The sequence below is a fragment of the Sodiomyces alkalinus genome, assembly GCF_003711515.1.
Source record: "Sodiomyces alkalinus F11 unplaced genomic scaffold SODALscaffold_7, whole genome shotgun sequence".
Taxonomy (NCBI): domain Eukaryota; kingdom Fungi; phylum Ascomycota; class Sordariomycetes; order Glomerellales; family Plectosphaerellaceae; genus Sodiomyces; species Sodiomyces alkalinus.
This window is the reverse complement of record NW_021167085.1, coordinates 1,221,453-1,244,474: the sequence shown is the minus strand read 5'-3', so window position 1 is coordinate 1,244,474 and position 23,022 is coordinate 1,221,453. Positions and strand designations below refer to the sequence as shown.

General features: G+C 53.3%; 8 protein-coding genes across 8 annotated transcripts; 2 read left to right on the top strand and 6 right to left on the bottom strand.

Annotated features, from left to right (window-relative positions):
• Positions 1–1,155: 1,155 nt before the first annotated feature.
• Positions 1,156–3,244, top strand: SODALDRAFT_379882 (phenylacetone monooxygenase; the record flags this gene model as incomplete). The annotated part of the gene is made up of 3 exons (XM_028615074.1): positions 1,156–1,758; positions 1,789–2,042; positions 2,112–3,244. Exons 1-3 carry the CDS (start codon positions 1,196–1,198, stop codon positions 3,242–3,244), a joined length of 1,950 nt encoding a protein of 649 aa, XP_028465227.1. The 5' UTR covers positions 1,156–1,195.
• A 611-nt stretch (positions 3,245–3,855) lies between these two features.
• On the bottom strand, positions 3,856–8,484 carry SODALDRAFT_279845 (tricalbin-1; the record flags this gene model as incomplete). Its single annotated transcript, XM_028608195.1, has 3 exons — positions 3,856–5,175; positions 5,266–8,208; positions 8,293–8,484. The coding sequence occupies 3 exons, from the start codon at positions 8,482–8,484 to the stop codon at positions 3,856–3,858; spliced, it is 4,455 nt and encodes a 1,484-aa protein (XP_028465226.1).
• Positions 8,485–9,047: 563 nt separating this feature from the next.
• SODALDRAFT_361124 (hypothetical protein) lies at positions 9,048–10,368 on the bottom strand (the record flags this gene model as incomplete). Its single annotated transcript, XM_028614336.1, has 10 exons — positions 9,048–9,233; positions 9,356–9,433; positions 9,538–9,601; positions 9,696–9,738; positions 9,839–9,872; positions 9,953–9,975; positions 10,048–10,084; positions 10,146–10,181; positions 10,249–10,269; positions 10,330–10,368. 10 exons carry the CDS (start codon positions 10,366–10,368, stop codon positions 9,048–9,050), a joined length of 561 nt encoding a protein of 186 aa, XP_028465225.1.
• Positions 10,369–11,448: 1,080 nt separating this feature from the next.
• SODALDRAFT_334517 (hypothetical protein) lies at positions 11,449–14,136 on the bottom strand. Its single transcript, XM_028612236.1, has 5 exons — positions 14,040–14,136; positions 13,928–13,958; positions 12,974–13,877; positions 12,525–12,915; positions 11,449–12,455 (listed from the first exon to the last, which is right to left on the bottom strand). Exons 3-5 carry the CDS (start codon positions 13,711–13,713, stop codon positions 11,844–11,846), a joined length of 1,743 nt encoding a protein of 580 aa, XP_028465224.1. The 5' UTR covers positions 13,714–13,877; positions 13,928–13,958; positions 14,040–14,136; the 3' UTR covers positions 11,449–11,843.
• A 915-nt stretch (positions 14,137–15,051) lies between these two features.
• Positions 15,052–16,855, bottom strand: SODALDRAFT_279709 (T-complex protein 1; the record flags this gene model as incomplete). The annotated part of the gene is made up of 4 exons (XM_028608186.1): positions 15,052–15,894; positions 15,967–16,622; positions 16,683–16,734; positions 16,799–16,855. 4 exons carry the CDS (start codon positions 16,853–16,855, stop codon positions 15,052–15,054), a joined length of 1,608 nt encoding a protein of 535 aa, XP_028465223.1.
• Positions 16,856–17,153: 298 nt separating this feature from the next.
• SODALDRAFT_334515 (26S proteasome subunit P45 family protein) lies at positions 17,154–19,185 on the top strand. The gene is made up of 4 exons (XM_028612235.1): positions 17,154–17,396; positions 17,449–17,540; positions 17,612–17,726; positions 17,786–19,185. Exons 1-4 carry the CDS (start codon positions 17,394–17,396, stop codon positions 18,893–18,895), a joined length of 1,320 nt encoding a protein of 439 aa, XP_028465222.1. The 5' UTR covers positions 17,154–17,393; the 3' UTR covers positions 18,896–19,185.
• SODALDRAFT_196160 (hypothetical protein) lies at positions 19,102–20,602 on the bottom strand. The gene is made up of 3 exons (XM_028607171.1): positions 20,304–20,602; positions 19,437–20,225; positions 19,102–19,369 (listed from the first exon to the last, which is right to left on the bottom strand). Exons 1-3 carry the CDS (start codon positions 20,393–20,395, stop codon positions 19,309–19,311), a joined length of 942 nt encoding a protein of 313 aa, XP_028465221.1. The 5' UTR covers positions 20,396–20,602; the 3' UTR covers positions 19,102–19,308.
• Positions 20,603–21,335: 733 nt separating this feature from the next.
• SODALDRAFT_280423 (cytochrome c1) lies at positions 21,336–22,661 on the bottom strand (the record flags this gene model as incomplete). Its single annotated transcript, XM_028608236.1, has 4 exons — positions 21,336–22,008; positions 22,072–22,134; positions 22,314–22,465; positions 22,596–22,661. The coding sequence occupies 4 exons, from the start codon at positions 22,659–22,661 to the stop codon at positions 21,336–21,338; spliced, it is 954 nt and encodes a 317-aa protein (XP_028465220.1).
• Positions 22,662–23,022: the final 361 nt, after the last annotated feature.

The window sequence follows — 23,022 nt, the reverse complement described above, 5'->3', positions numbered from 1 at the left end:
CTTCCACCACCTACCCCCAAGGACATGGATCCGACATCGTAGTTTTTGATCCAGCAACTTTTGCGGTGTCTTAGCCACGTGCATGCATGATGCAGATCAGCGCGTGGGACCGTGACACCCGAGTGTGGTCGACAATGTTGACGAGATCTTCCACCGCTTCCCCTCCCTGATCCTCGGGGATTCCCCTAGCTAAGAATACCTGAGCATTCTTGTTGCGTCGTAAATCGGCCAGCTGCGGCTGCCGGAGAAAGGTCCCGTCCCTCCCCGAGGTTCCTTGAGATGCTGGCTGCCTATGTTCTTCAAGGGCCATCGAGTCAACCGTACTACTGATATTAGTCCCTTCGGCCACTTCTTTCTTCAGCGTCCCTCGGCCATGATTTGTGGGGTCTGGGCCTGCCAAAACGCCGTGCTTATTCTTCTCGGTCAGGAAGATATAGGTACCTAGGATGGTCTGGATATGACGGGCTCATATACCAAGGTAGGTGAGTAGTTTGGCGAAAAAGTGGTGAGAACTAAGGACTTCGCATGCCCTGCAGCTGCCCACCATGGACCGATGCCTCGTTGCCTCTAGCCTAAGGTAGCTTTCCTTCTCGACCCCTCCGCCTTTAAGGCTGGGCATGCGACACATACGAGTTTATGTACCCTACCCGTCTGTCTTTACTCGGTAAGGTAGGTTAACTTGAGGTAGGTAAGCTGGGAGGTACATCTGTATGATGCGTCCTGCAAATTATACAGGTCAGGCAGGTAGCGTCCAAAATGCCTTCCCTCTCTTACTTCGACCACTTACCTACCTGATACCTGCCAGTGCCGATGGTGGTGCCCTAACCTCCGCTTCTGCTTCCTCTTTCTCCAACTTCTCCTGCCAGTTCCGTCCCCGTCTCCTGGCAATCGTTGACATTTCTTCTTCGACGCAACCCCACCCGAGGAGTCTCAGACTCCCCCCCTGAACCTGCGCACCCGCCAGATCAAGGAGAATAACTAGCCCCTTTCATTCCTGTGGGCTACCCTCGTGGGCTACCTTCTTGAAAGGAACTGTGTCCAGATCGACGGAACCAAAAAGGGTAGGCTCCTGATGCAAGTGCAAGACACTCTGGGCGCAACTGTGTGTTTATTCAGCACTCCGACGATCAACAAACTACCACATACCTTACCTACATATAGACCCAACCAAGAAGGATCTCGCGGGTGAACAACCATGTCTCCCCAAGCACTGCCGAATCTCTCCCGTCATACCGATGTCAGCAGGAATTTTGCCAGCTTCATTTCCTGTCGAGCAACGGACGATGGCGTCTATTCTATTCAGGAAGTGCCTTTCGGTACTCCTAGGTATCTCCGCATCATTACCATTGGTGCCGGGGCAAGCGGCCTCAACATGATCCGCACGCTTCGCAACACGCTCCCAACCTCGTCCTTCGAGCATGTTGTGTACGAGAAGAATGCCGAAGTCGGAGGCACCTGGTTTGAGAATCGCTATCCTGGGTGCAAATGCGACGTGCCGTCTCATAACTATCAGTTCTCCTGGCGCAAGAACCCCGAATGGTCTTCCTTCTTTGCCCCAGCTGCCGAGATTGAGGCTTATCTTTGCAAGCTCTGCGACGACGAATGCATGCGCCCCTCCATCAAACTGTCACACACAATCGTGGGCGCTCGGTGGTCGGAGGCCACATCCCGGTGGCAACTGAAGGTTCACGATCATGAGATGGACGTAGTCTTCAACGATCACGCCGATTTTCTCATAGACGCCACCGGTATCCTCAAGTGAGTTGGTCCGTCCCACTACATGTTCAGCAAATACGAGCAACAAAAGGGGGGAGACGAAACAAGAGAGCCAGGCCACTCGCCCTCGCAGATACATATGGCTGATACGGCGTGTTCTGTAAACAGCAAATGGAAATGGCCCGACATCCCTGGAGTCGAGGATTTCGAGGGCACCTTGATTCACACTGCGGCCTGGCCCAGTAGCTTCAGTTACAAAGACAAGACTGTGGCCGTCATCGGAAATGGAGCCTCTGGGGTCCAAGTCCTCCCAGCCATCAGGCCTCGTGCGTCTCCCAGACAACCTCGTACGGCATTTTTCATGTCATACAGGCAAGGCTAACCGCTTCACCCAGATGTCAGGAGACTCTACCACCATATACGTGCTCCGACGGCCATCATCCCTCCTCGAGTAGCCACCATAAGAACGGGGCCCTCGGCACATATTATTGACGGAATCGAGCTCGACGAGAACGAAAAGTTCACACAGGCTCAAATAAAACGGTTCATATCTGACCCTGTCTTCTATGAACAGTTCTCGCGGTCCCTTGAACCTGACTCCAATGGAAAGTTCTTCATAAGCCTCCTGAAAGACAGCCCCCAGCAGAAATGGGCGGCGAGTAAGGTTCGAGAGTTCATGACGACCATGCTGAAGGGCGACCCGGTCCTCTGCAAGGCCATGATTCCCGACTTCCCCCTTGGCTGTCGCCGTCTGACCCCCGCGCCAGGCTACCTCGAGTCGTTCCACGACCCAAAAGTCTCACTGGTAACAACGCCAATCACGAGGGCTGTCCCCAACGGCATCGAGCTTGCCGACGGCAATATTATTGAGGTTGAAGCCATCATCTGCGCCACTGGTTTCGACTCGTCTTTCAGGCCTGCCTTCCCCCTCGTGGGCAGGAACGGTAACCTGCAGGATATCTGGGCTCAGGAGACGCCCAAGTCGTACATGTCTCTAGCCATCGCCGGTCTGCCCAACTATTTCAGTGAGTTTAGAGTGCCCCATATGATACTCGAAGACGCATCTCATTTCCCGCGCCTTTCCTTCCCAGAATTTCTCGGCCCTGGCGCCCCTATAGCCCATGGAGATGTCTTTACACTCTCCGAGCATATTGCAACGTATATTGCCAACGTCATTCTCAAGGCTCAGACCGAGGGGATACGCTCCATCGTGCCGGCCCAGGCAGCCGTTGATGATTATGCCGCCCACGTCGCGGCTTTTATGCCCCGCACCGCCTTCTCAGGGGCTTGCCGTAGCTGGTATAAGCAAGGCACCCTTGGTTCGAAGGCCCCGGTCATCGGACTTCACCCTGGCAGCCGGATGCACTTCATTACCATGCTCTGGAGGTTTCGCGGTGAAGACTGGGAGTACACTCGAGTCGGCGAGGAGCAGGGTATCAGGGGCAAGGCGAACAGATTCGCCTACTTGGGGAATGGATTCACAGCGGAGGAGATGGAGATGCTCACATTGGCCACAGCTGCCAACTGAGCCGGATGTGTAAGGCTTGAAAGGAGAGTCGAAATAAAAAGGTACCCATAGATTGGGGGCGTATTTGCCAATGGTCAATGCACAGGGGCGATGCGATTTGCAGGCGCTGCATTGGGTTGGACATCGTCGCTTCGAAATAGACCCGAGATGGCAAGAAGGGACACTGGGCTTGAAGGTTTCAAAAGCCCATCGATAACCCACTCCACGGAGCAAGGTATGAGGACTAGACTGGCCAACCAAGCAAGCGATATTAACGATGGATGTTATATCATTAGCTTGTTAAGAGGAATATGGACGAGGTTCTCCCGCTTGCTTCGAGAAATCCCTTCTCCGACGCACCCTACCCTCTGTCACAGGCTTATTTATGTTATGCCTTTTTTTCCGGGACCCTGGCCTGGAGCTTGTCCATCAGCTTGACCTTTATCCGCCCCTGTCCACGCCTCGGCGACTGTCGCCACAAACCACTGACAGAAAAGCAAAATGAAATGCTGAAGATTGAAATAGAAAGCCATTAATAGTGATAATGAAAAGCAACGATGACGAAGCCACGAAACAACAGCCAACGCCCCCCCATGGCGCCTTCACCGTCGCAGGCTTTATGGAGCGGCCGCTCAGCTAGGGGTACCCTCGCGACTCTTGCTCTCTCGCTTGCTGAGGAAGCCGCGTCGGATGGATGACTTGGGACTGTCATGGATGGAAGAGCTTTCACCGGACGGGGAAAAGGTGCTCCTCACGACGACGGTGCCACTGCCGACCTTTACCTCTGTGTCGGCGGCCGCACCCGTCTCATCCACGACGTACAGGCCTTCGCCAAATTCCTCGTCGCTGCGGAATGTCTTGTCCCCTCTGACCACGATCTTGAACTGCGTATCTGGTGTGCAGACCCACTTGAACGTTTCGTTGAAAGTTACGGCTCCACTCGGGTCCTTGTGATGAGCCGTCTTCCCAATGGTTTTTACCTTGGGCGTCAGTTGGCTAAGGACGACATACAGTTGAGAAGACGGCGGGTATCCAGACGCCGAAACGACTGTAAGGGTAGCAAGGCCGGATCCGGGGCTCGGAGGATTGGTGCTGTAGACTGATGATGCGCCGATGCTCCTGCTCCTGTTGTGGCCAATATGGCCAAGAGTTGCGGCGCCGTTCGTGGCGCCGGGGTTGGCCGTGGTTGGCCGCGTACTGACTGGGCTTTCGTCCCCATCTGGGATGGGGCCCAGGGTGCTGGAGTGCTTGAGCTCATGTCCATTCTCTGTGATTGTGGGAGTGTCGTAACTCGTAGTCGTCCCGTCATCGTCCTTCTTGTCCCTAGAAAAGATGTTGCGGACAATTCCACCGACGCCCGAGCCGACCACGCCTACAGCCTTGACCGGGGCGCCAGCCACTCCGGTCACGATACGGCCGGGAACCGCGAAAGTACCCGAGAAGGTCGAGGTTCCCTGACGCGTGCGAGCAACATACGCGGGTCGGAAGAGCATTCTCAAGCGGATGGAGCCCGATTTCCCATCCAACGTCAACCTCGTCTCGCTGGGCTTGAAGGGATCCAGTTGCTCGAGGTTAATGTCTGCACCACCAAGAAAGTCCGGTTTGTCGGCAAAGTCATAATCCCAAACGACCACCTTGAAATTGGCAGCAGTACGCGAAGGTATTGGAATTTCGAAGAACTCGTTCCACACGGGATGGAGAGTCTTCTTCTGCACCTTCGTCTTGTACACTTCTTCGCCGTTGAGTTCAAACTTGCAATACGGGTCACTCTTGCCGTTGCGGTCCGCCGAGGGAAGATTCTCGGCGTCCAGCACGTCAAGTCGGAGATTGCCCATATTGTTGATGCTTTCGCTTGGATCCAGCTTCATCTTCAAGGGGATATACTTCAGGCTGATCTTGACACAGCAGGGCCGGCCGTCCCTGTCCCTGAGTTTCAGAGTCGTGGGGTTGTTCTATATAATAAAATAATAATAATAAAAAAGGTCGAGAGCGGTCAGAAACAGTTGGTCAATTCCGGAGTCCTCTGGGGCGGGCCAACTTACCAAGCATTGCTTCAAGGTATCGAGGGTGTTTCCTTGCAGTTTGGCAATGGTATTCTCCTTATCCTTCTCACGTCCCTCAACTGCGTGGCCCTTCTCCCGAACCTTGAGCGTAAGGCGAGAAAAGTCAATTTCACGAATGACACAGTCTCCTATCTCGTCAAATTTGTGCTTTCTATGTTTGGCGGCGGAGGATGTGTAGGACGGGAAAGCCATGTCGTCGACCCACACTTCGATCTGGGTGTTGGATTCGGGCATTTCGGCTTCCATCAGTTTGAAGATGAGTAGCCCACTCTCGTACTTGAGCAGTTGTTCAGGGAACAGGTGCACCTTGGGCGGACTGGGCAGATCATTGGGGGGCTTGCCCACCGTGGGTGTTATGGGTGACTTCGGCGATGTCGGTTCAGCCTCCGACTGGGGCTTATCAAGGGTAGCGTTGAATTTCCCAGCAGCGGCAGAACGTGCAACGGGCGATTCACTAGTCTCCTCAGCGGCATTGTTCTCGTCTTGTTTTTCTTCGTCTTCCTCTTCTTCGGGGTCGGCAACGTTCAGACACGGGTAGAAGGCAGCGTTGTAAATGAGGATGCCCTTGGCAATGCCCTTGCCGTGGAGTCGAAGACCGGCTTCTCTGTAGTCTTTCTTGTCATGAACCAGATACTCTCCGTTTTCGTCCTGTGAGACGAAGTCTCCGGTAGCAATTTGCACATGACCTAAACTGCGGTCTTTGCCCAGCTTTTCGGCGTCCATGACGTCGAGAATGAGTTTTTCCCGATTAGAATGAACGGGTACGTATAAGACCTCATCCCAGTCCGGGTCGAGGGTGTTCAAATGGGTTACAGTGCGTGCCTTCTCCAGACCCGAAAGCAGAACGCGGACATAGGGGTCAGATTTGCCCAGCGCTTCGAAGTTACGCAGATCACGAGCGCCCTTGAAGTGGAAGCGCATGACGCCAACGGGGGTGATGTAACCACCAGTCCCAGAAAGAACCCCAGAGATTGCAACGGGCTTCCACTGGGCCTTCATCTTGACCCGTCCTGTAGGCACCCCGGAGAGCTGGAACCACTCTTGTCCATTCTCCGTATATTCAAGGATGTCTTCGAGCTTGATCTGATACTTTCCAACCACCTGGTCGCCAGCAAGGTCGCGATCATCCTTGATGGTAACACCCAGTTTAGCGTTCTTCCTGTCCGTGATGAGCATCTCTTTGGACCCATCTTCCCAAATGGGGTTGTTGGTCCGCTTCAGCTTCTTCGTGTGATGCACATCCCGCCCGTTTAGATGAAGAATCGCATAAGGATTGAGTTGGCCGATGAGACTCTTCGAGTAGTCGAGGTCCTTCGCCCGTTCGACAGTGAACCGGAGAATACCGGTGTTCGACTCGGGGGGCGGCTCTTCCGTCCCGTCTTCCAACTTGGTCGGCCCCAACACAGGGAAAAAGCGAATGTCGGCGGAAACCATGCCACGTCCCTTTCCGTCGGCGATAACCTCCAGCTGTTCGTTCTCATAGACATTGAGCTCTTCTATGCGCTCCAGGGGGAAGGAAGCCATCCCCAGTTCCTTGTGTTTCCTGAAATCATTGTAGTCAAAGACTTGGATGTCGAGGGTATCGTTGTAGGAGGTAACGATGATGTAGTGCGTCTCGTTCCACCGGGGACTTGAGGTATCCCGGATATGCTTTGTTCGAGCCAACTCCTGTCTCTTGTTGAGGCTGATGACGGCATAAGGGTCTGTTTCGCCAGAGAATCTGTCGGAGTTTTTCAGGCCTCGGGCTCCGTGAAGAGTGACGGCAACCACGCCGATGGCCTGGTCTACCGGGGTGCCGGCCAGCATCTTTGCTACTTCGATGGGGAAGACATTGGGCGCGTACATCATGGGCTCCAAGTTGCCGTGGATCTGCTCCAGGATGAAACTCTCCAGTCCGGGGATGAAGTTGATATCAAAACCGAACTTCTCCCCACCCAGGGGCTTGCACACGTAGTCGATGGTTGGGCGCTCCAGGAAACACATCTCGATCTTCTCAACGTGGGGGAAGGGCACCTGTAGCTTAACCTTGAGGCGCATCAGGCCAGAGAATGCCATGTTCTCCACAATAACGTCGAGGCCTTTGCTGATCATGGCCTTGCCGACGCGGATTTCCAGGACGACCTTGGGATTGATCTTGTTTCTCATCTGCCTAGCTGTCATGTCGGCCGTATCGTTGGGGGTGAAGCTAAATTTCCAGTCCATGATAACGATGTCATCCTCAGCTTTGGGGTAGGTCTTGACGTGTTCCATTCGAGGAGGTTTGGAGCCGAGAGTGAAGGTCTTCAGCTTGAGGCTATCGAGAAACGCTGGCGTCGCGGAGCTCAAAACCTGGTCGACCACGTTGATGATGGTCTGGGCCAGGACGGGCTGGTAGATGGGCCAGAATTTCACTAGAAAGGAGTTTATCCATTCCAGCGACTCTTGATCCGTCTCCAGCTTCTTCAATGAGAGCTCGCGATTGATGTCGTCCCGGAAGTTGCGGCGAACACGCCGTATGGAAGTTCGATAGTAGGTGGAGCAGACGGCCATGAGGATGAAGACCCAACCCAAACCTCCTCCCAAGACAGCGACCAGCCAGGACGATATGCAAGCAAAGACGATGATTGCGGCGTTGTGATACCAGTCGCCATAAAAGGCGTCGGGAATGTTACTTTCGAGCCAGGTAGAATGGTCCAAGAGACTCTCGGTCGACACCTCGACGGGCCAGCCGAGGCGTGGGGCCCATCCAGTGCGCTCGAAGGGCTTCTCGCCGTCCGAGGCGCCGTCATCGTCCACAACGTTACCCTCCTCGTCTCTTTTTAGTTCGATAGCGCCCTCCGTGGTTGGTGGGGGCAAATCAGCTGTCGGGGCCTTGTCGTCACCGACATCGGTCACGATAGAGACGCCATGAGGTCGTTTACTGGAGAACCCCTCGGGGATGGCCTAAAAGAAAGCGAGAACTCGCGGGTCAGCGGCGGGGCGGGCGCATTCACTCGCTGGGAAGCAGCTCAGAGAGACCAGACTCACAGCTCTGGCCTGGCGCTTCTTTTCTTCCGGGCTCGCATCAGGGTCGAATGTGAAAGCCGTGATACCGGCCTTCCTGGACTCCTCGAGGATTTTCCGCTCGGCATCCTCGGCGGTGGTGCTAGTTTCAGGGTTTTGGGCCGACTCGACGACGCCCTCAATCTTGAGCTCGCTCTTTTCCGTAGCCGTAGACATGTTCGTCGAAAACATCAGTCGACTAGGTGAGCGTTCCTCAACAAGGAGCACTACTGGTAGGTGTCAATTGGGCGACGGACGGGTCTAACGTGCAGTTACGTAGTGAGGCATGCGAACCGGGTCTGGTCGTACCAGACTAAGACAGAGGCACTTCGAATAGGAAGCTAGGAGTGCCAGGTGTCGATTGCCAAGGTAGGCGAGATGTGAGGGAATGTTGCCGGGCTGGTATTATGTCCAGGACGGATTAGGAAAAGGGTGGAAAACACAGGAAGGGCAAAGGCTAAGGGAGAAAAGAAAGGAAATGGAAAGAAGGAACGCAACGAGGATCGACTGGGGTATGAACTGGTCCGAGGTTGAAGAAGAATCCGAGCGAAGGAAGTAAAGAACAATAATTACAGTGAGGTCAGCGTGGCTAGTGAAGCTAAGGAGAAGGCGAGCGAGAGAAAGTGGGATAGATAGAGCTTAGAGCCTAAATTAGAGGGAACGCAGTAGGCAGGAGGGTAATCCCGATCAAGAGCCTTCAAGCTTCGAGACCGGCGTTGATGTTGGCGTTCGCGTTAGCGTTAGCGGCGGAGGAGGAGGGTGGGTGCGATGGTGATGGTGGTGATGGTGGTGATGGTGGTGATGGTGGTGATGGTGGTGATGGTGGTGATGGTGGTGATGGTGGTGATGGTGGTGATGGTGGTGGTGGCGGCCGTGACGAACGACCTAGCTGATTCTTGCTGATCTGGCCGACGAGAAGACGGAAGCTAATGAGAAAAGCCAGCTCAGCCGGTTAGGGATAAGAATGCTTTGGCATCGTGCCAGGGAAAGGCCAAATAATTACCTGCCAAACAAGATCCCAATTGCCCGTAGGTACCTAGGGTAGCACCAAATTGCCTGGGTGGTTTGGCAGTGGACCTGGATTGACGATGAAAATGCCACTAGTGTACGTGTAGCGGAGAAAGACCTGGGAGAGGAAAGGATTACGTGTACAGTACGCCCTTGTGGGTACGGTTACCTACCTTAGAGCTTTTGAGTGGGCCCTCGTTGAACCGATGACGACTACAGCACCGACCAGATAGCGCTGGTGAAATGGGGGAGGTCGGTCGTGTATCCGAGGGAGTATGTACAGACACTTCATTGGTGAAAGATACACCTCAGGTATCAAGAGGCGCGGCAGGTCTAACAACCAGCCCTCCTCAGATTACCTTATTAGGTACCTTACCTACCTAGACAGGGACCACTTCAGCTGGGACATCATCGCAGGAAACTCTTGAGCACATAATAAGGTACGTTGTAGGTGTACGGAGTAGATACCTATAAGGTACAACTCGGTAAACCCGCTTCACAGCTGGTTATGGGTAATAGGTACCAATCAGGGTCCCAAAGGACTCATCCGAGCTCAGCTGTGTGTTGCTTGGTATTATGGATACAACCAACGTATGTACACAAAGGGATAACTGGTCCAGGGGATTAGCGCCAGTACACTAGTGCGAGCCCATCCCATCCCTGCCACCCCAGCACAGCTGAGAGTAATTACTCCCAGTAGCAATTCTGAAAGGAGTCTTTTCTAGGGGTAACATCGCATCGTGCCGTACCCGCCCTCGCAGAATCCAATCTTGAATCATGCATCCCAATCCTTGGCCCTGTTTATTATACCGCTTCGTAAATACGGTTACAAAGTAGATGGAACGTCCAAAGGTTCGCTCAAAAGACTGGTGTTGGCACATAGGTTGTCTCGTGGAAATCAACACGCAAAACACCAACGAACAAACCACGAACCTTGCTGTCTGCATTCCTTCCCTCGGAGTCAGATCCGAGCAGATCCTCCTACCGATATACATTGTACAACGTAATACGGACAGGTAGGGTGCCAAGCCATTCCCAATCCTTGTCGCACATCTCGTCCGCCCGCAAAATCACACCCCGCCTTGACCCGACCAAACCGCTCGAGCCCATTTCAAAATGTCGTACCAGATCGGCTCCGAGACGTCTGACAGAAGAATTGTTTGTATCTGTGCCCGTATATCTATGTAACGACTCCTTAGCCTGGCGCAGTGGCAGCTCTAGACTCGATCCTGTTGTTGACAGTTTGAGCTGTTGCAGGTGCAATCACAGCTACCGACGACAACGCAGAGCTGCGCCTCCAGCCGTGGCGGAAGGTAGCTGTAATTAATATCCCGGTCCAGCCTAACTTCCCTTCCCAAGACAATGTCTTAGAGAGCGACGCCACATTTCGCCCCAGTTCATCCCCGTTGACCGATTCGGACAGGCTCTCAATCACTCCACGCCAGCCACCCTTCACATCTTATCTTTACGGTGAGTACGCTCTGTGTCCGACATTCGGATTGCAGGCACTATCCCTCCATACTGCGGCGGTATGTACGCCTACCTACCTACCTACCTACCTACTCCGGACCTACTTACTCGTGCTGGCCTTGGGGCGGGATGAATGCCACAACTTGAAGACCTCTCCACGACATACATAATGGGCATCGCGTCGCTGTGCGAAATACGAAAGTATTGTCTAAGTATACACTGATATTGTTCATGGATGCGGTCAAGTTATACAGAGCAATACTTACCAGTCTTATCTCACCCGCCTTGCCAAATCCCTTCGCGCAACGTGTTGTGTAACCCTTGTTTGTTTCCTTAGTGTCTCCTGTCTGTCTCACAAAGCACGGTACGATCTGGAAGGAGCAAGGTAATCAGGTCTTGCATCAGTTTGGCCTCATTAGGTACGCAAGAGGACCTCTGAGAATACACCGTACATGTAAGTATCTTAGGAATGCAGCCTCTGTATTCGTACACTGCAAATAGATATGAATGACGACTATATCTGTGTATCATCACTCCGCCAACTCGAACTGACAGGAAGTCGGCATTTCTCATACTCAACCGGCACGGGCCCATAGCACCAGCTAGGTGCCTGTACGTTGCAATGTTTGGATTTAGGGTTGAGCAGGAGTAAGGTCTGAACTGAAACACACACATCTACGTGTACTTGATAAGCTGGGAATAAATAAATAAAGCCAATTAACTGGTAGAAGTCCATCTCATCAAACATCTACTCGGTAAGACGCAATCTTTTCTTTCTAGCCAAGGAGAAATATATAGTCATTGCCGCTCCCAACGTCTACAAGCCACGCCAACACCATAAAGTTAAACATAGCGCCAACCTCCCAGCTAGAACAATCCAAGGGACATAAAGATGTTGTGAGATGATGCTCAACTTGGGCACGAGAAAGATAGAGATCGCTGTAAAACACCATAAGACCGAAGTGAAGTTACAGCGGTCTAGGATGGAGGGGGGAAACAGGCGGAGAACGAATAATCCCAGAAAAAAAATCGTATCGTTTCTTTCGTTGCCATTCCCATCAATATCCGAAACCGTCGTGTTGATGGACGGGGCAGCGCCCCGGGTTCTTGACGAACCAAGCCGAAATGCAAGCACGATGGAATCGGCATAGACACTCCAACCTGGCCATAGGCACACCTACTTCGAATTCCTCCAGGCAGATTGTACACTCGGCCGAGTCGACACAGTCCTTTTCGGTAGCCACGTAAGGGAACATACCCGTGCGACGATGAGCACGGGGAGGAGGAGTGCCGCCTGCGGCCTCCGCCATAACTGCCCCGCTACTAGAGCGGGTGCTGTGTGATGTAATGCAGTCGGTGATGTGAGCTTCGCGCAATGAGTCGAAGTCGGGCAAATCTCGAGACGGCAGTTCTCGATGACAGACGGGACATTCGTCCTCTTCGGGAATTTGAGGAGGGGGTGGTAGGGCACGGTTTCTTGCCGGGGACGAAGACGACGAAAGTCCAGAGTCGAGCATGGATCGGCGCCGTGAATGAGAACTGCCAGATCCAGGATAGACGGCAGATGACGAAGACGAGTAAGTGAACGGTGCCCCCCCATGAAAACGGCTCTGGGTAGACCCAACAGTGCCTCTAGACGGACCAGCAACTCCAGAACTAGAACCAGAATGCTGGGAACCGATTCGGGTTAGTTGGATGGAAGAGCAAGAAGTCTGGGCTTCGATTGCTGAAGGGCTTACCGTCACGCTTCTATTTCTAGCAGAATACATATCTTGAACAGAGCCAGCTGGAAAGTATTCCTGATATCGGCTGGAAGACGGCATGGAGCCGGGCCCCGCGACCGCGTTACTGTGGGACCTGTGATGTGTTCTCCGTGTGGATGCCTGATTTGGTGCCCGCTGGGGTCCTGGGGGCGAAGGGTTCGGATCTGGAACACACGGATTGCAAAGACGAACACGTTCACCACCGCCGAGGCTGCTGAGATCCGCATAACCGCCTTCTCCGGCGAGGAGGGAGAACGCGTATCTCTGGTCGGATACCCCAAGCTGGTCGGGAGGTCGAACGATAAACTGGTTCGGTATTGTGATTCTGTGCGGCGAACAACGGTTACACACTACACGTCCGCATTTTCTAGTGCAAGGTAGGTTAGATCGACAGTCTTTGACACATATCCAGGAGGTTGACAAACCTGCAATGATGCTTTCTAACAAAAAAGCTGAACTGCGTCCGACAGATCGGGCAGACGGTCACTTCGGCGTCAGGTTGCCATCGTGGCAGTACAAAGCTGGGGCCTCCTTCGCTACCCTCTGTCTGTTGACTCCTGTCCATTTGTGTCTGATTTTCCCGTCCGGCTGTTGGTCTCCAATCTGTCATAGTCGTGGGTGGAGACGGGGAGTCGCCTGTGAGATCAACCACCGGGGTCCTCAGGTTTGCAGCCCTCGACGTATGACTAGCCTGGAACACCTCCTGTAGCTGCCACGATATAGCTTCGATGCTTGCCTCTCGAGGCGACTCCTGGCGTCTCCTGGGTGTCTCAGTCAGGGATGTAGCGGGCATGCTAACACGATCAACAGGGGAAGATCCCTCCGATCCTGTAATAGCCGTATCCTGCGCCGTCCCGTCATGCTCGACTTCGTCACCTGGAGACAATCCCCCATGTCGTGGAGAAACTACTCCCGCAACCGCATGTGCAGGTTCAACCTCGTCGTCCGAGAGATGTCGCTCCACCAGGTGTGAAGGGCAGTCAAAGAATCGAGAGCACTCTTGGTCGTGGAACCGAGCTGTACGCCAACGACATACATCCAAAGAGATACTAGCAACGCTTTCTCCTTCAGACGAGCTCTCCGAGTCGGAAGAAAGCTCAATGTAATGCCGTTGATCGCCAAGAGCCTCCGTGCTTTGCCCAGCGCCTTCGCCGGGACTTGCCATATTATATCATCGGAGCCAGGGCGCGTCGGATCGTAGAGCCAAAAGAGAACGACTTTGATAGAACAGGATGCCACTTGAGCCTCGAAGCTAAAATATGAAGTCGTGTGATTCGACGGTTCGGCGACGGAAGGGAAGATTAAAGTATGGTCCAACCCTGTGACAAGCTGGCGGGGTTGTCAGTAGACTGGAACGTTCGCCACTGCAGGGTACAGACCTTGACGTAAAAAGCGACAGGCGACCGAACTCTGGAAGAAATTAGGTAGAGGATCCAGTTAATAAAGAAGATGATAAGGATGCGAAGAGAAGACGCTCAGAAAAGAAACTACCTTTATCTTCGGACCCCAAACTTCCAAGCGAGTTGGCAACGCTTATCGCCTGAATGTCCAAGTTGCGAGGGTCCTTATCGGTCATCGGAGGGGGGTGGTGGGTGTTGGGTGTTGGGTCTAAAACGTACCTAAGGTAGGTATTTACAACGTAGAAAATGGGACATACAGTACGTACTCGTACGGTTACCGTATTGCTATTGACATCACATGCCTCCTGGAACAAACGGTCCCACCAACATATACCCCCTTTATGTGGAAGGGAACCAGCACAACACTGTTAGAGAAAAAGATACATAAACAGCGTGCCCATCTGGATATCAAGTCCTAGGATACACTGGCTCTGCATAGAGGATAAGAGCTGGCGGGCTGTTGACACTACCGTCGACACCTTGAATTTTGTTGCGGAACCTGTCCCGTCAAAAAAGTATTACTTGCAAAATGCAACTCCCGTCCGTGGCTGGTCTTGCTCCCCTCCAGATTACACATCGAACTTCATGAGTCGAGTTTTGCGTAAGCGGAACAAGAATATGCGTTCCCCCGTCAATAAACAGTCGATCCGGTCCCCTCGCCTCTCGCCTCGCTCATGGGAGAACATTCTTCCTCGCGAGGGCGGTGGACGCGGGGTAATTAATAGGAAATCCTGCACACAGGAGTACTTCGTATAAAACGTACTCCGTACCTTACATCGGCTGGCAATAAATTTAGGGTGATGGTATGCGGACTGTAGGGTGACTGGAGATCTTCAAGCAAACGAAGATGAGCTTGACAATGGCTTCAACACTGGGCGGTAGGGGAGATTCAGCTTAACTTGCGGTGCGCACCTTAGTATCTACGTAAGGTAGTCACAGGATGCGAGCATCAACTAATGGCGCCAAGACGACGCTTGCGCTATAAGCAAGTAAGTCTATGGCCATTCCCAGAAGTCCCTCCCTGTTCTAAGGTCGGCGGCCATACTGTACAAGCAAGCCCAACTTCCTGAGGATATCTCAGATCACCTTCACGGCGGAAGTACCTATCTCGTCAAAGCAATATCATCTATCCTGAGAATCAACTTCACGGTCTCAGCCGCGAGCTCAATTGCACTCGTGCAAACGAGCAATGGCTGCAGCACGTTCTCCTTGGAAATGTTACTGTTGACTCCACCCGACTTGATGCTCACGCCGGCGTTCCTCTCGCCCATCTCGTGACGGTGCCGGAGCTCCGTGACGACCTTGATGCTGTTTAAGCCCGCGTTCTCCGCCAGAGTTGTCGGAATCACCTCCATGGCATCCGCGAACGCCTTCCAGCAAATGGCCTCGGTACCGGGCAGGCCCCGGGCCTGCTTCGCCAACTGCGTCGCAATCTCAATTTCGGGGGCACCGCCACCCGCAATGAGGGCCTTCTTCTTGACCAGGCAGCGGACGACACAGTGGGCATCGTGCAAACTGCGCTCGGCCTCGTCGAGAATCAGGGAGTTGGCTCCCCGCACAACAACAGATACCGTCTTTCCCGTCGCCTTCGCCCCCGACACCTTGACCATACGGGCACCCATCGAATGCACTTCTTCGATAAGATCGGCCGAGCCAAGTTTGTCCTCGGTGAAAGAGTCAATGTCGGCGATGGGTTTGCAGCCTGTGGACTTGCAGATGAACTCGACCTCATCTCGTTCAATGTCCTTGACGGCAAGAATACCGAGTTTCGCCAGGAAGTGCAGGGAGAGGTCGTTCACTGCGTCCCGGAGAATGGACTTCTGAATCAACAACACATTGCACTTGGCCTTCTTGATCTTCTTCACCATGTTGAGCAAGTAGAGACGCTCCTCCTTGACAATCTTGTCCATTTGCCTGTAGTCGTTCACGGAGATGGTGTTTTCCATCTGGGATTGGAGTCAGTGACTGCATGCTCGAGAGGGACCAGTAATGAACAGGTGCGGCGTTATTAGACTCACATCGGGCTTGGGCGGGCTCAGCTGGAACTGAATCAGACCGATCTTGGCCTTCTCAATACGCGCAGGGCCGCCAGCTCCCTTGAGTACGGGCTGCGTCAAGACCAGACCATCCACGAGCTCGCTGTCCTCGATGGTACCCCCGACCTTCTTGACTATCCTGATGTTCTTCAAATCCACGTTGTCTGCCGTCTTCATGTCGATAGTCTTAAGTACCGAGTTGACGGCCATGGGACCGAGGAGATTCGAGTACTGCGATACGATCTTGGAGGAAAGCGACGTGTTCGCCGCTTGCAGGAGAGCAGCGGTGTCGGTCAGGGAAATAGGTTGAGACATGTCGTGTAGAACGTCGACAGCCGCCGCAGCGGCCCGCTGGAATGACTCTGAGATAACCGAAGGGTGGATGCCCTTGGACAGTAATCTGTCTGCAGCACCCAGCAAGCTACCGCAAATTACCACCACAGACGTTGTGCCGTCACCAGCTTCGACATCTTGGGCAGCCGAGAGATTAACCAGCATCTTGGCCGTCGGGTGCATAACTGACATGCTCTTGAGCATCGTGTTGCCGTCGTTCGTGATGATGGTCTCGCCCTTCCCGCTTCGGATCATCTTGTCCATGCCACGGGGTCCAAGCGATGTTCTAATGGCATCAGCGACGGCTAGAAATCATTTGTCAGTGATTCACCGCAATAGATCCGACTCGAGATAATCGTTCTCACCTCTGGCGGCTACAATATTGGACGATCGGACGGTTGCGGGCTTGTCCTTGTCCTATCCGCCAGTCAACCTCAGCTTCCAATACGCGCTACACGGGCAGGAAGCTCAGGGTACGTACCTTGAAAGTGGCGTTGGAGGGGCCGCCTTGAGCGGCGGGCAATGCAGTTGTCGCCATCTTTCTTGTGCTCGGAATGTGCTTCTCCAGGGCTACTATTAGGTATAAAAAAATCCCGAAGAGATTGTCGAGGGGGAGCTTGAGAATGAAGCTTCAGTTGTGATTAGTGTGTCCCGCAGTGTGCCTGTTGGTTATTATCCCACTCCTGACGGTGAAGGTGGGATATTTTATTTGACGGCGGTTCAGTTGTTCCACGGCCGCAATGTAGTTATACGCTAACCCGATATGGACTAGCGACGATAGATTACCGTCTATGCCACTGCGCGTTTCTAACCTGTGGAGTGGAGTGACCTGGAAGCTCAAGGCAACTACCCAGATTACGGAACCGGCTTCATCACAGATATTAGCTGGTTCGACTTTCCGCCTCACCAACCGACCACCTGCGCCATTCCCAAAACGACATTTCCATCCTCCCCCAAAACGTCGCCTCCGAAGTTCTCTCAAGAACTACTTTGACCCCATTTATCATTTTTTTTCTCATTGTTTTCCACCAGACAAGCTGCTTGGTTTTGGGGCGCCCAAGTCCTGAGCTTTCGCGATGGTAAATTACCTGGCCCGAATGATGCCGTCGTAACAGATACTGACCGGACTAGCCTTCCGCCACCGGCCAAGATTGGGAGAAGTACCAGAAGAAATTTGCCGACGATGAAATAGAGGAGAAGAAGATCACACCTTTGACCGATGAGTATGGTTCCCCCACGATCAGGGCGGATTCGTCATTGGCTGTACTCTCGCCGCTGACCAGCTGTTGAACAGGGATATCCAGGTACTCAAGACCTATGGCGCCGCACCGTACGGCGCGGCCATCAAGAAGTTAGAACAGCAAATCAAGGAGAAACAAGCAAGCGTAGATGAGAAGATTGGAGTCAAGGTTGGACCGTCTAACATACCCCTCGGACATTCGGAGCTACACTAACGCCCACTCTCAAGGAATCCGATACTGGCCTGGCGCCGCCGCACCTGTGGGACGTCGCAGCCGATCGACAGCGAATGGCCGAGGAACAGCCACTGCAAGTGGCACGCTGCACCAAGATCATCCCGGACGAGAAGGACGATTCGAAGAGCAAATATGTCATCAACGTCAAGCAGATTGCGAAGTTTGTCGTACAACTCGGCGAGCGGGTGAGCCCTACCGACATTGAGGAGGGTATGCGCGTTGGTGTCGACCGGAACAAGTATCAAATCATGCTCCCTCTACCACCCAAGATCGATGCCAGCGTCACCATGATGACCGTCGAGGAAAAGCCCGACGTGACGTATGGTGACGTGGGTGGTTGCAAGGAGCAGGTTGAGAAGCTACGAGAAGTCGTCGAGATGCCTCTGCTGTCACCAGAACGCTTCGTCAATCTCGGTATCGACCCTCCAAAGGGAGCGCTGCTGTACGGACCACCAGGCACAGGCAAGACGCTCTGTGCCCGCGCGGTGGCTAATCGGACGGATGCCACTTTTATCCGAGTCATCGGCAGCGAGCTCGTTCAGAAATACGTCGGCGAAGGTGCAAGGATGGTCCGGGAACTGTTCGAGATGGCACGGACAAAGAAGGCCTGCATTATCTTCTTCGACGAAATCGATGCTGTTGGCGGAGCCCGTTTCGATGACGGTGCCGGTGGCGACAACGAGGTGCAGAGAACGATGTTGGAGTTGATTACACAGCTCGATGGCTTTGATGCGCGAGGTAACATTAAGGTTATGTTCGCCACCAACAGACCGTCGACGTTGGACCCGGCGCTGATGCGTCCGGGTCGTATCGACCGCAAGATCGAATTCTCCCTACCGGATCTCGAAGGACGTGCCAATATTCTGCGCATCCACGCCAAGAGCATGTCCGTCGAGCGGGACATTCGGTGGGAGCTCATCTCCCGTCTGTGCCCCAATGCCACGGGCGCCGAACTGCGCTCTGTCTGCACCGAAGCCGGCATGTTCGCCATTCGGGCCAGGAGGAAGGTCGCCACTGAGAAGGACTTCCTCAGCGCAGTGGATAAGGTGATCAAGGCCAACCTCAAGTTCAACTCGACGGCAAGCTACATGCAGTACAATTAAGCCAACATAGTAAACATTCAGCAACTTCGGGTCTCAAACTGGGCCATGGGGCGGATTTGGGATTGGGTTGTCTCGATAGGGTGTAACAGTAGACTGCATAGGATTGGCAAGGTCCTGGAGAGGCATAATAATCCCAGGTGAACTCTTATCATGCTTTCTATGATTCAATAGATAACTTTGCCTGCCTGGTTGAAAGTGAATACATTCCAGTGGACACGGTTCCATGTGCTCTGTTACCTGCCCGTCCAGGAGTATAGAAGAAGGAAAAGAATTGATCGTGAGGCGCCTCCTGTTGTGCAATGTACCGGCTTCAAGGTTCCATAACTCCAATCGCCTGCTTACTGCTAAACTCGCTGTCGAGCGCAACCTGCATGTGGTGGGAAGAACAGCTGAGATGCCAGATACATCAATATCTAAAGGTTTTTCATCCATGATAAAATAGGAGCGTGCAGCCGAACAACTGCTCTGTGGCATCTGCTGGTGTGCATGTCTTAGCGACAGGCAAGTGTCATCCTTGACCTACAATTCGCAGAATGCTCACATGCGCGAAAGGCAGCCAAAGCAGGCGATATCACCTTCTTTGCCTCTCTCAATGCAACATCGGCTACAGATGACTTGTCGATGCTCGCCAGAGGCCCACCAATTCGTTTTTTCCTGACCCTGGCCGTTCATTTTATGTGCTTGTTTTTCTCCACCACCATCGTCTTGCCCGCCTCTTTCCTTCTCTTGTCCCTCGGGTGGGTCATCGGCATCGTCCATATGAAAAGACCTGGACAGAACATCTTGATCTGACGTTTCCTGATCGGCTTCGTCTGTCTGGGTGGCTGACCTGCGTGGTGGTCCCAGATACTCGGTTGTCCATCCAGGGCACTGTCTGAGGCAAATAAAGCATGTTCTTGATTGACAGCCCTCGCAATCTGCATATGAATCAAGGTCCGACTTCTTGGTAGGCTTCCGGCGGCAAATATGGCAAGGTTCCAAAAGAGCGCCCGAGTTGACACGAGCGGGTGGTGGGCGGGTAGAAGTAGAAGGCGAGCGCACACTTTGTGGTGATCTTATGTGATTTGTCGATCGGCTGATATAGTCGTCGTGGCCTAGGTTGTGATGCGGCGTGTACGGGTTCTGATGTAATTGATGTAATTCCTCCATGACCCCTGCATGATCCGAAGTGCGTAGTTTCTTTGCTGAGGGAAGGGGTAAGGTCTTCCTCTGAACATTCCCGATAGCCGAAAAGGAGACATTATCATCGTTATGGGGGTGATATTGTGACAGCTTCGGGTAGCGGGGTGCTAGTTGGTGTGCTTGATCATGATGCTGTTCATGTGGTTGCCTGGACCAAGAGACCTCGTTTAGTATGCCAAGTTCTCATGTGCAAGGTCAGATACTTAATATGTTGAGAGCCTCGTACACTGAGTCTTGCAGAGTTCTTGCGTCATCGTCTTCTCGCCTCCGCTTCTTGCCTGCCGGGAACCGTCGTGGTTCCTCGGCCACCGATGGCATAGTAAGGCAGGATGCCCACGATGGGTTGGGCACGCAGTTTCCAATTATGCCCCAGTGAACTGCGGTAGCAGCACAAGGAGAAAGCAATGCCCAAAACCTCAAGAAAACAGATCGACTAGGAGATGGCAGAAATAAGGCGATCGTTGGTCGCTTTCAAGTTCAGCCAAAGGGTTCGGACATATTATGGTCAAGTGAAGTGCACGGAGGATGTCAGGTACGGAGTACAAAGTACTACATACAACTACGACCTAGTCGACTAGTCCCATAAATTCTAGTCGTCCCGAGATTTCCTGTTGGATGGGAAACGGGTGAGGTGGAGCAATGCACCCCGATTCGCTGGACGTCGCGATGGGTACTGCTGGGTACCTTACTGTAATTACCTTACCATAGGGAGGTCTCACCCAAGTTGAAAGGAACCCGAACTGGAAAGGTCGAGTTATGTCGAGGATCGATTTCTATCATAATGATGTTAATTACATATGTAGGTGTCAAGGGGATCAGGCCTATTCATACAGTATGTAAATTCACGTTCAAGCTCTTAGATATGACATTGGGCAGCCTTCGACGAAGCTTATAACATCTGTCCGTACCTTACCTTATCCAGGAGCAAGCCATGGACAACGGTTTAGCAATACAAAAATATGTACCCGTAACACAAGTGTGTAGCTTAAGCCTTCTGATACATGGAAGAACATTTCCTGCAAATAGAGACAGCACAGCACAATATCCTCACTGACTACAGAAGAAGGCTGGGTGAGGTATGGAAAACATTCATCTGATTTACACTCTATCACCGCTCTTTAGGAAGCCCCCAACGACAAACAATCATCTCATCCCCCACCCGCCCCGCCAGACAAAGGAGCTCGTTTTATAAGAGAGGCCTAGTATAAGATACACTGAGATACCGTTGAGATTACCGCACAATACCGCATGCTATCGTCTAGTGGCGGACTTTGCTCTCCTTGGGCGGGTCATAAGCGAGCTTCCTCGACTTGAGCCAAGCCCACTTGTACCGCTTCACCCAGACGCTGATAGCCCACAGGGTGGTCGTAACAACGAGAACCTTCATGCCCATCTTCTTGCGGTCGTCCATCTCGGGCTCGGCCGCCCAGTTCAGGAACTCGGTCACGTCCTTGGCCATCTGCGAAGTCGAAGCAGGGGTGCCATCCTCGTACTCGACCAGGTCGTCGAACAGAACACGGGCCATGGCAATGCCAGTGCCGGGGAAGTAGGGGTTGAAGTTCATGCCGGGAGCAACCTGGGCACCTGCGGGGGGCTCGTCCGGGTAGCCGGTGAGCAGGTTGAAGACGTAGTCGCAGCCACCGTGGCGGGCCTTGACAATCAAGCTCAGATCGGGGGGGTAAGCTCCCTGGTTAGCCGCACGGGCTGCCTCTTCGTTGGGGTAAGGAGAAGGCAGGTAGTCGGACAGTTTACCAGGGCGCATCTCGATGTCACCTTGGTCGTTCGGCTCATCGGGGTATTCGTTTTCCTCGGCAAGAGCTTTGGCCTCATCGACGGTCAAGATGGTGCCAACAAGGGCTCGGTAAGGAACACGGGCGAGGGAGTGGCAGGAGGCGCAGACTTCACGGTAAACCTGGAAACCACGGCGGAGGCTAGGTTGCATGCCAAGTTAGTGAGGGAAAACACGTTGGCTTTATGGTAGAGTGGGAACTTACGCCTGGTGGTCGAAGGTGCGGAACCATTGTTGATGAACCCAAGGGTAATTGGTAGGGTGCAGACTGTGATAGACGTCAGCTTGCCTTTCTTTTTCTTTCCCCCTTTTTGGGGGGGTTTTAAATGAAAATGAGGCAAAGAACGGCGCCTGGGATCGAGTCGGTTCGATGTGGCTCAAGCCCAGCAGCAATAATAGCCGCTCTCGCCTTCCAACCCGTAATTAGAGCATATCAATCGTACTCACCCTTCCTCGGCAGGTGTCGAAGCGTGAGCCGTGGGCCCATAGAGATGGTAGTACCAGGCAATGGATCCGGCAGCGACGGCGGTCGAGGTGATGGCGGCGAGGTTCAGCCGTGCAGGAGTGGCTTCGGCACCGCTGGAAGAAGAGGCCGCACGCTGTCCATATTCTGTCAGTAACCAAACTCGGGTTCATGGGACTGATATCAAGCCAATTGATGTGTATTGATCGGTCCCTGGTGCGGTGCGTGATTGCCTCGGGAAAAGAGAAATCGTGATCAGGTCATACCTTAGCGAAGGTGACGGGACCATTTTTGAAGGCGCGCGTTGCGCGCAAGGAGGACCTGGCCAGCATGTCGGGTAAGCTCTATCCTCAGCCGTAGAATCAACCGCAGTCGGTTCGGAGACGCAATGGATGGTTGGTCCTCTCGTGACGGGCGTCGAAAAATCTACCCATTCAATTTGGACTCGAAAATCACTGGAGAAGAGATGAGGCAGATTCCGAAATGGCCCGACGCTCATTGGCCACCAAGGCTCACGACTCGAGTCACGTGATTCTGCTCTACGGACCAGGCACACCTCGGTCAACCGGGTCGATTTACGAAGGCCGGGATTCAGAGTATGCATCTTTGCTCCCAACAGTTCAAACAGGAAGACACTCTCCCAGCTGTCTCTAACTCAAGTAACGTTATGCAGCCCATATGCGCCTAGTTTCC

Excerpts from the sequence above, each read along its gene's own strand:
- SODALDRAFT_196160 (XM_028607171.1), bottom strand. The coding sequence starts at position 20,395 with ATGCCATCGGTGGCCGAGGAACCACGACGGTTCCCGGCAGGCAAGAAG. Across the intron at positions 20,226-20,303 it reads AGAACTCTGCAAGACTCAGT|GCAACCACATGAACAGCATC; the intron begins GTACGAGGCTCT and ends CTCTTGGTCCAG. Across the intron at positions 19,370-19,436 it reads TTTGGCTGCCTTTCGCGCAT|ATGCCACAGAGCAGTTGTTC; the intron begins GTGAGCATTCTG and ends GCACACCAGCAG.
- SODALDRAFT_334515 (XM_028612235.1), top strand. Across the intron at positions 17,541-17,611 it reads ATCACACCTTTGACCGATGA|GGATATCCAGGTACTCAAGA; the intron begins GTATGGTTCCCC and ends GCTGTTGAACAG. Across the intron at positions 17,727-17,785 it reads ATGAGAAGATTGGAGTCAAG|GAATCCGATACTGGCCTGGC; the intron begins GTTGGACCGTCT and ends CCCACTCTCAAG.
- SODALDRAFT_334517 (XM_028612236.1), bottom strand. The coding sequence starts at position 13,713 with ATGGCAAGTCCCGGCGAAGGCGCTGGGCAAAGCACGGAGGCTCTTGGC. Across the intron at positions 12,916-12,973 it reads GTTAGAAAGCATCATTGCAG|AAAATGCGGACGTGTAGTGT; the intron begins GTTTGTCAACCT and ends ACCTTGCACTAG. Across the intron at positions 12,456-12,524 it reads CTAGAAATAGAAGCGTGACG|CATTCTGGTTCTAGTTCTGG; the intron begins GTAAGCCCTTCA and ends ATCGGTTCCCAG.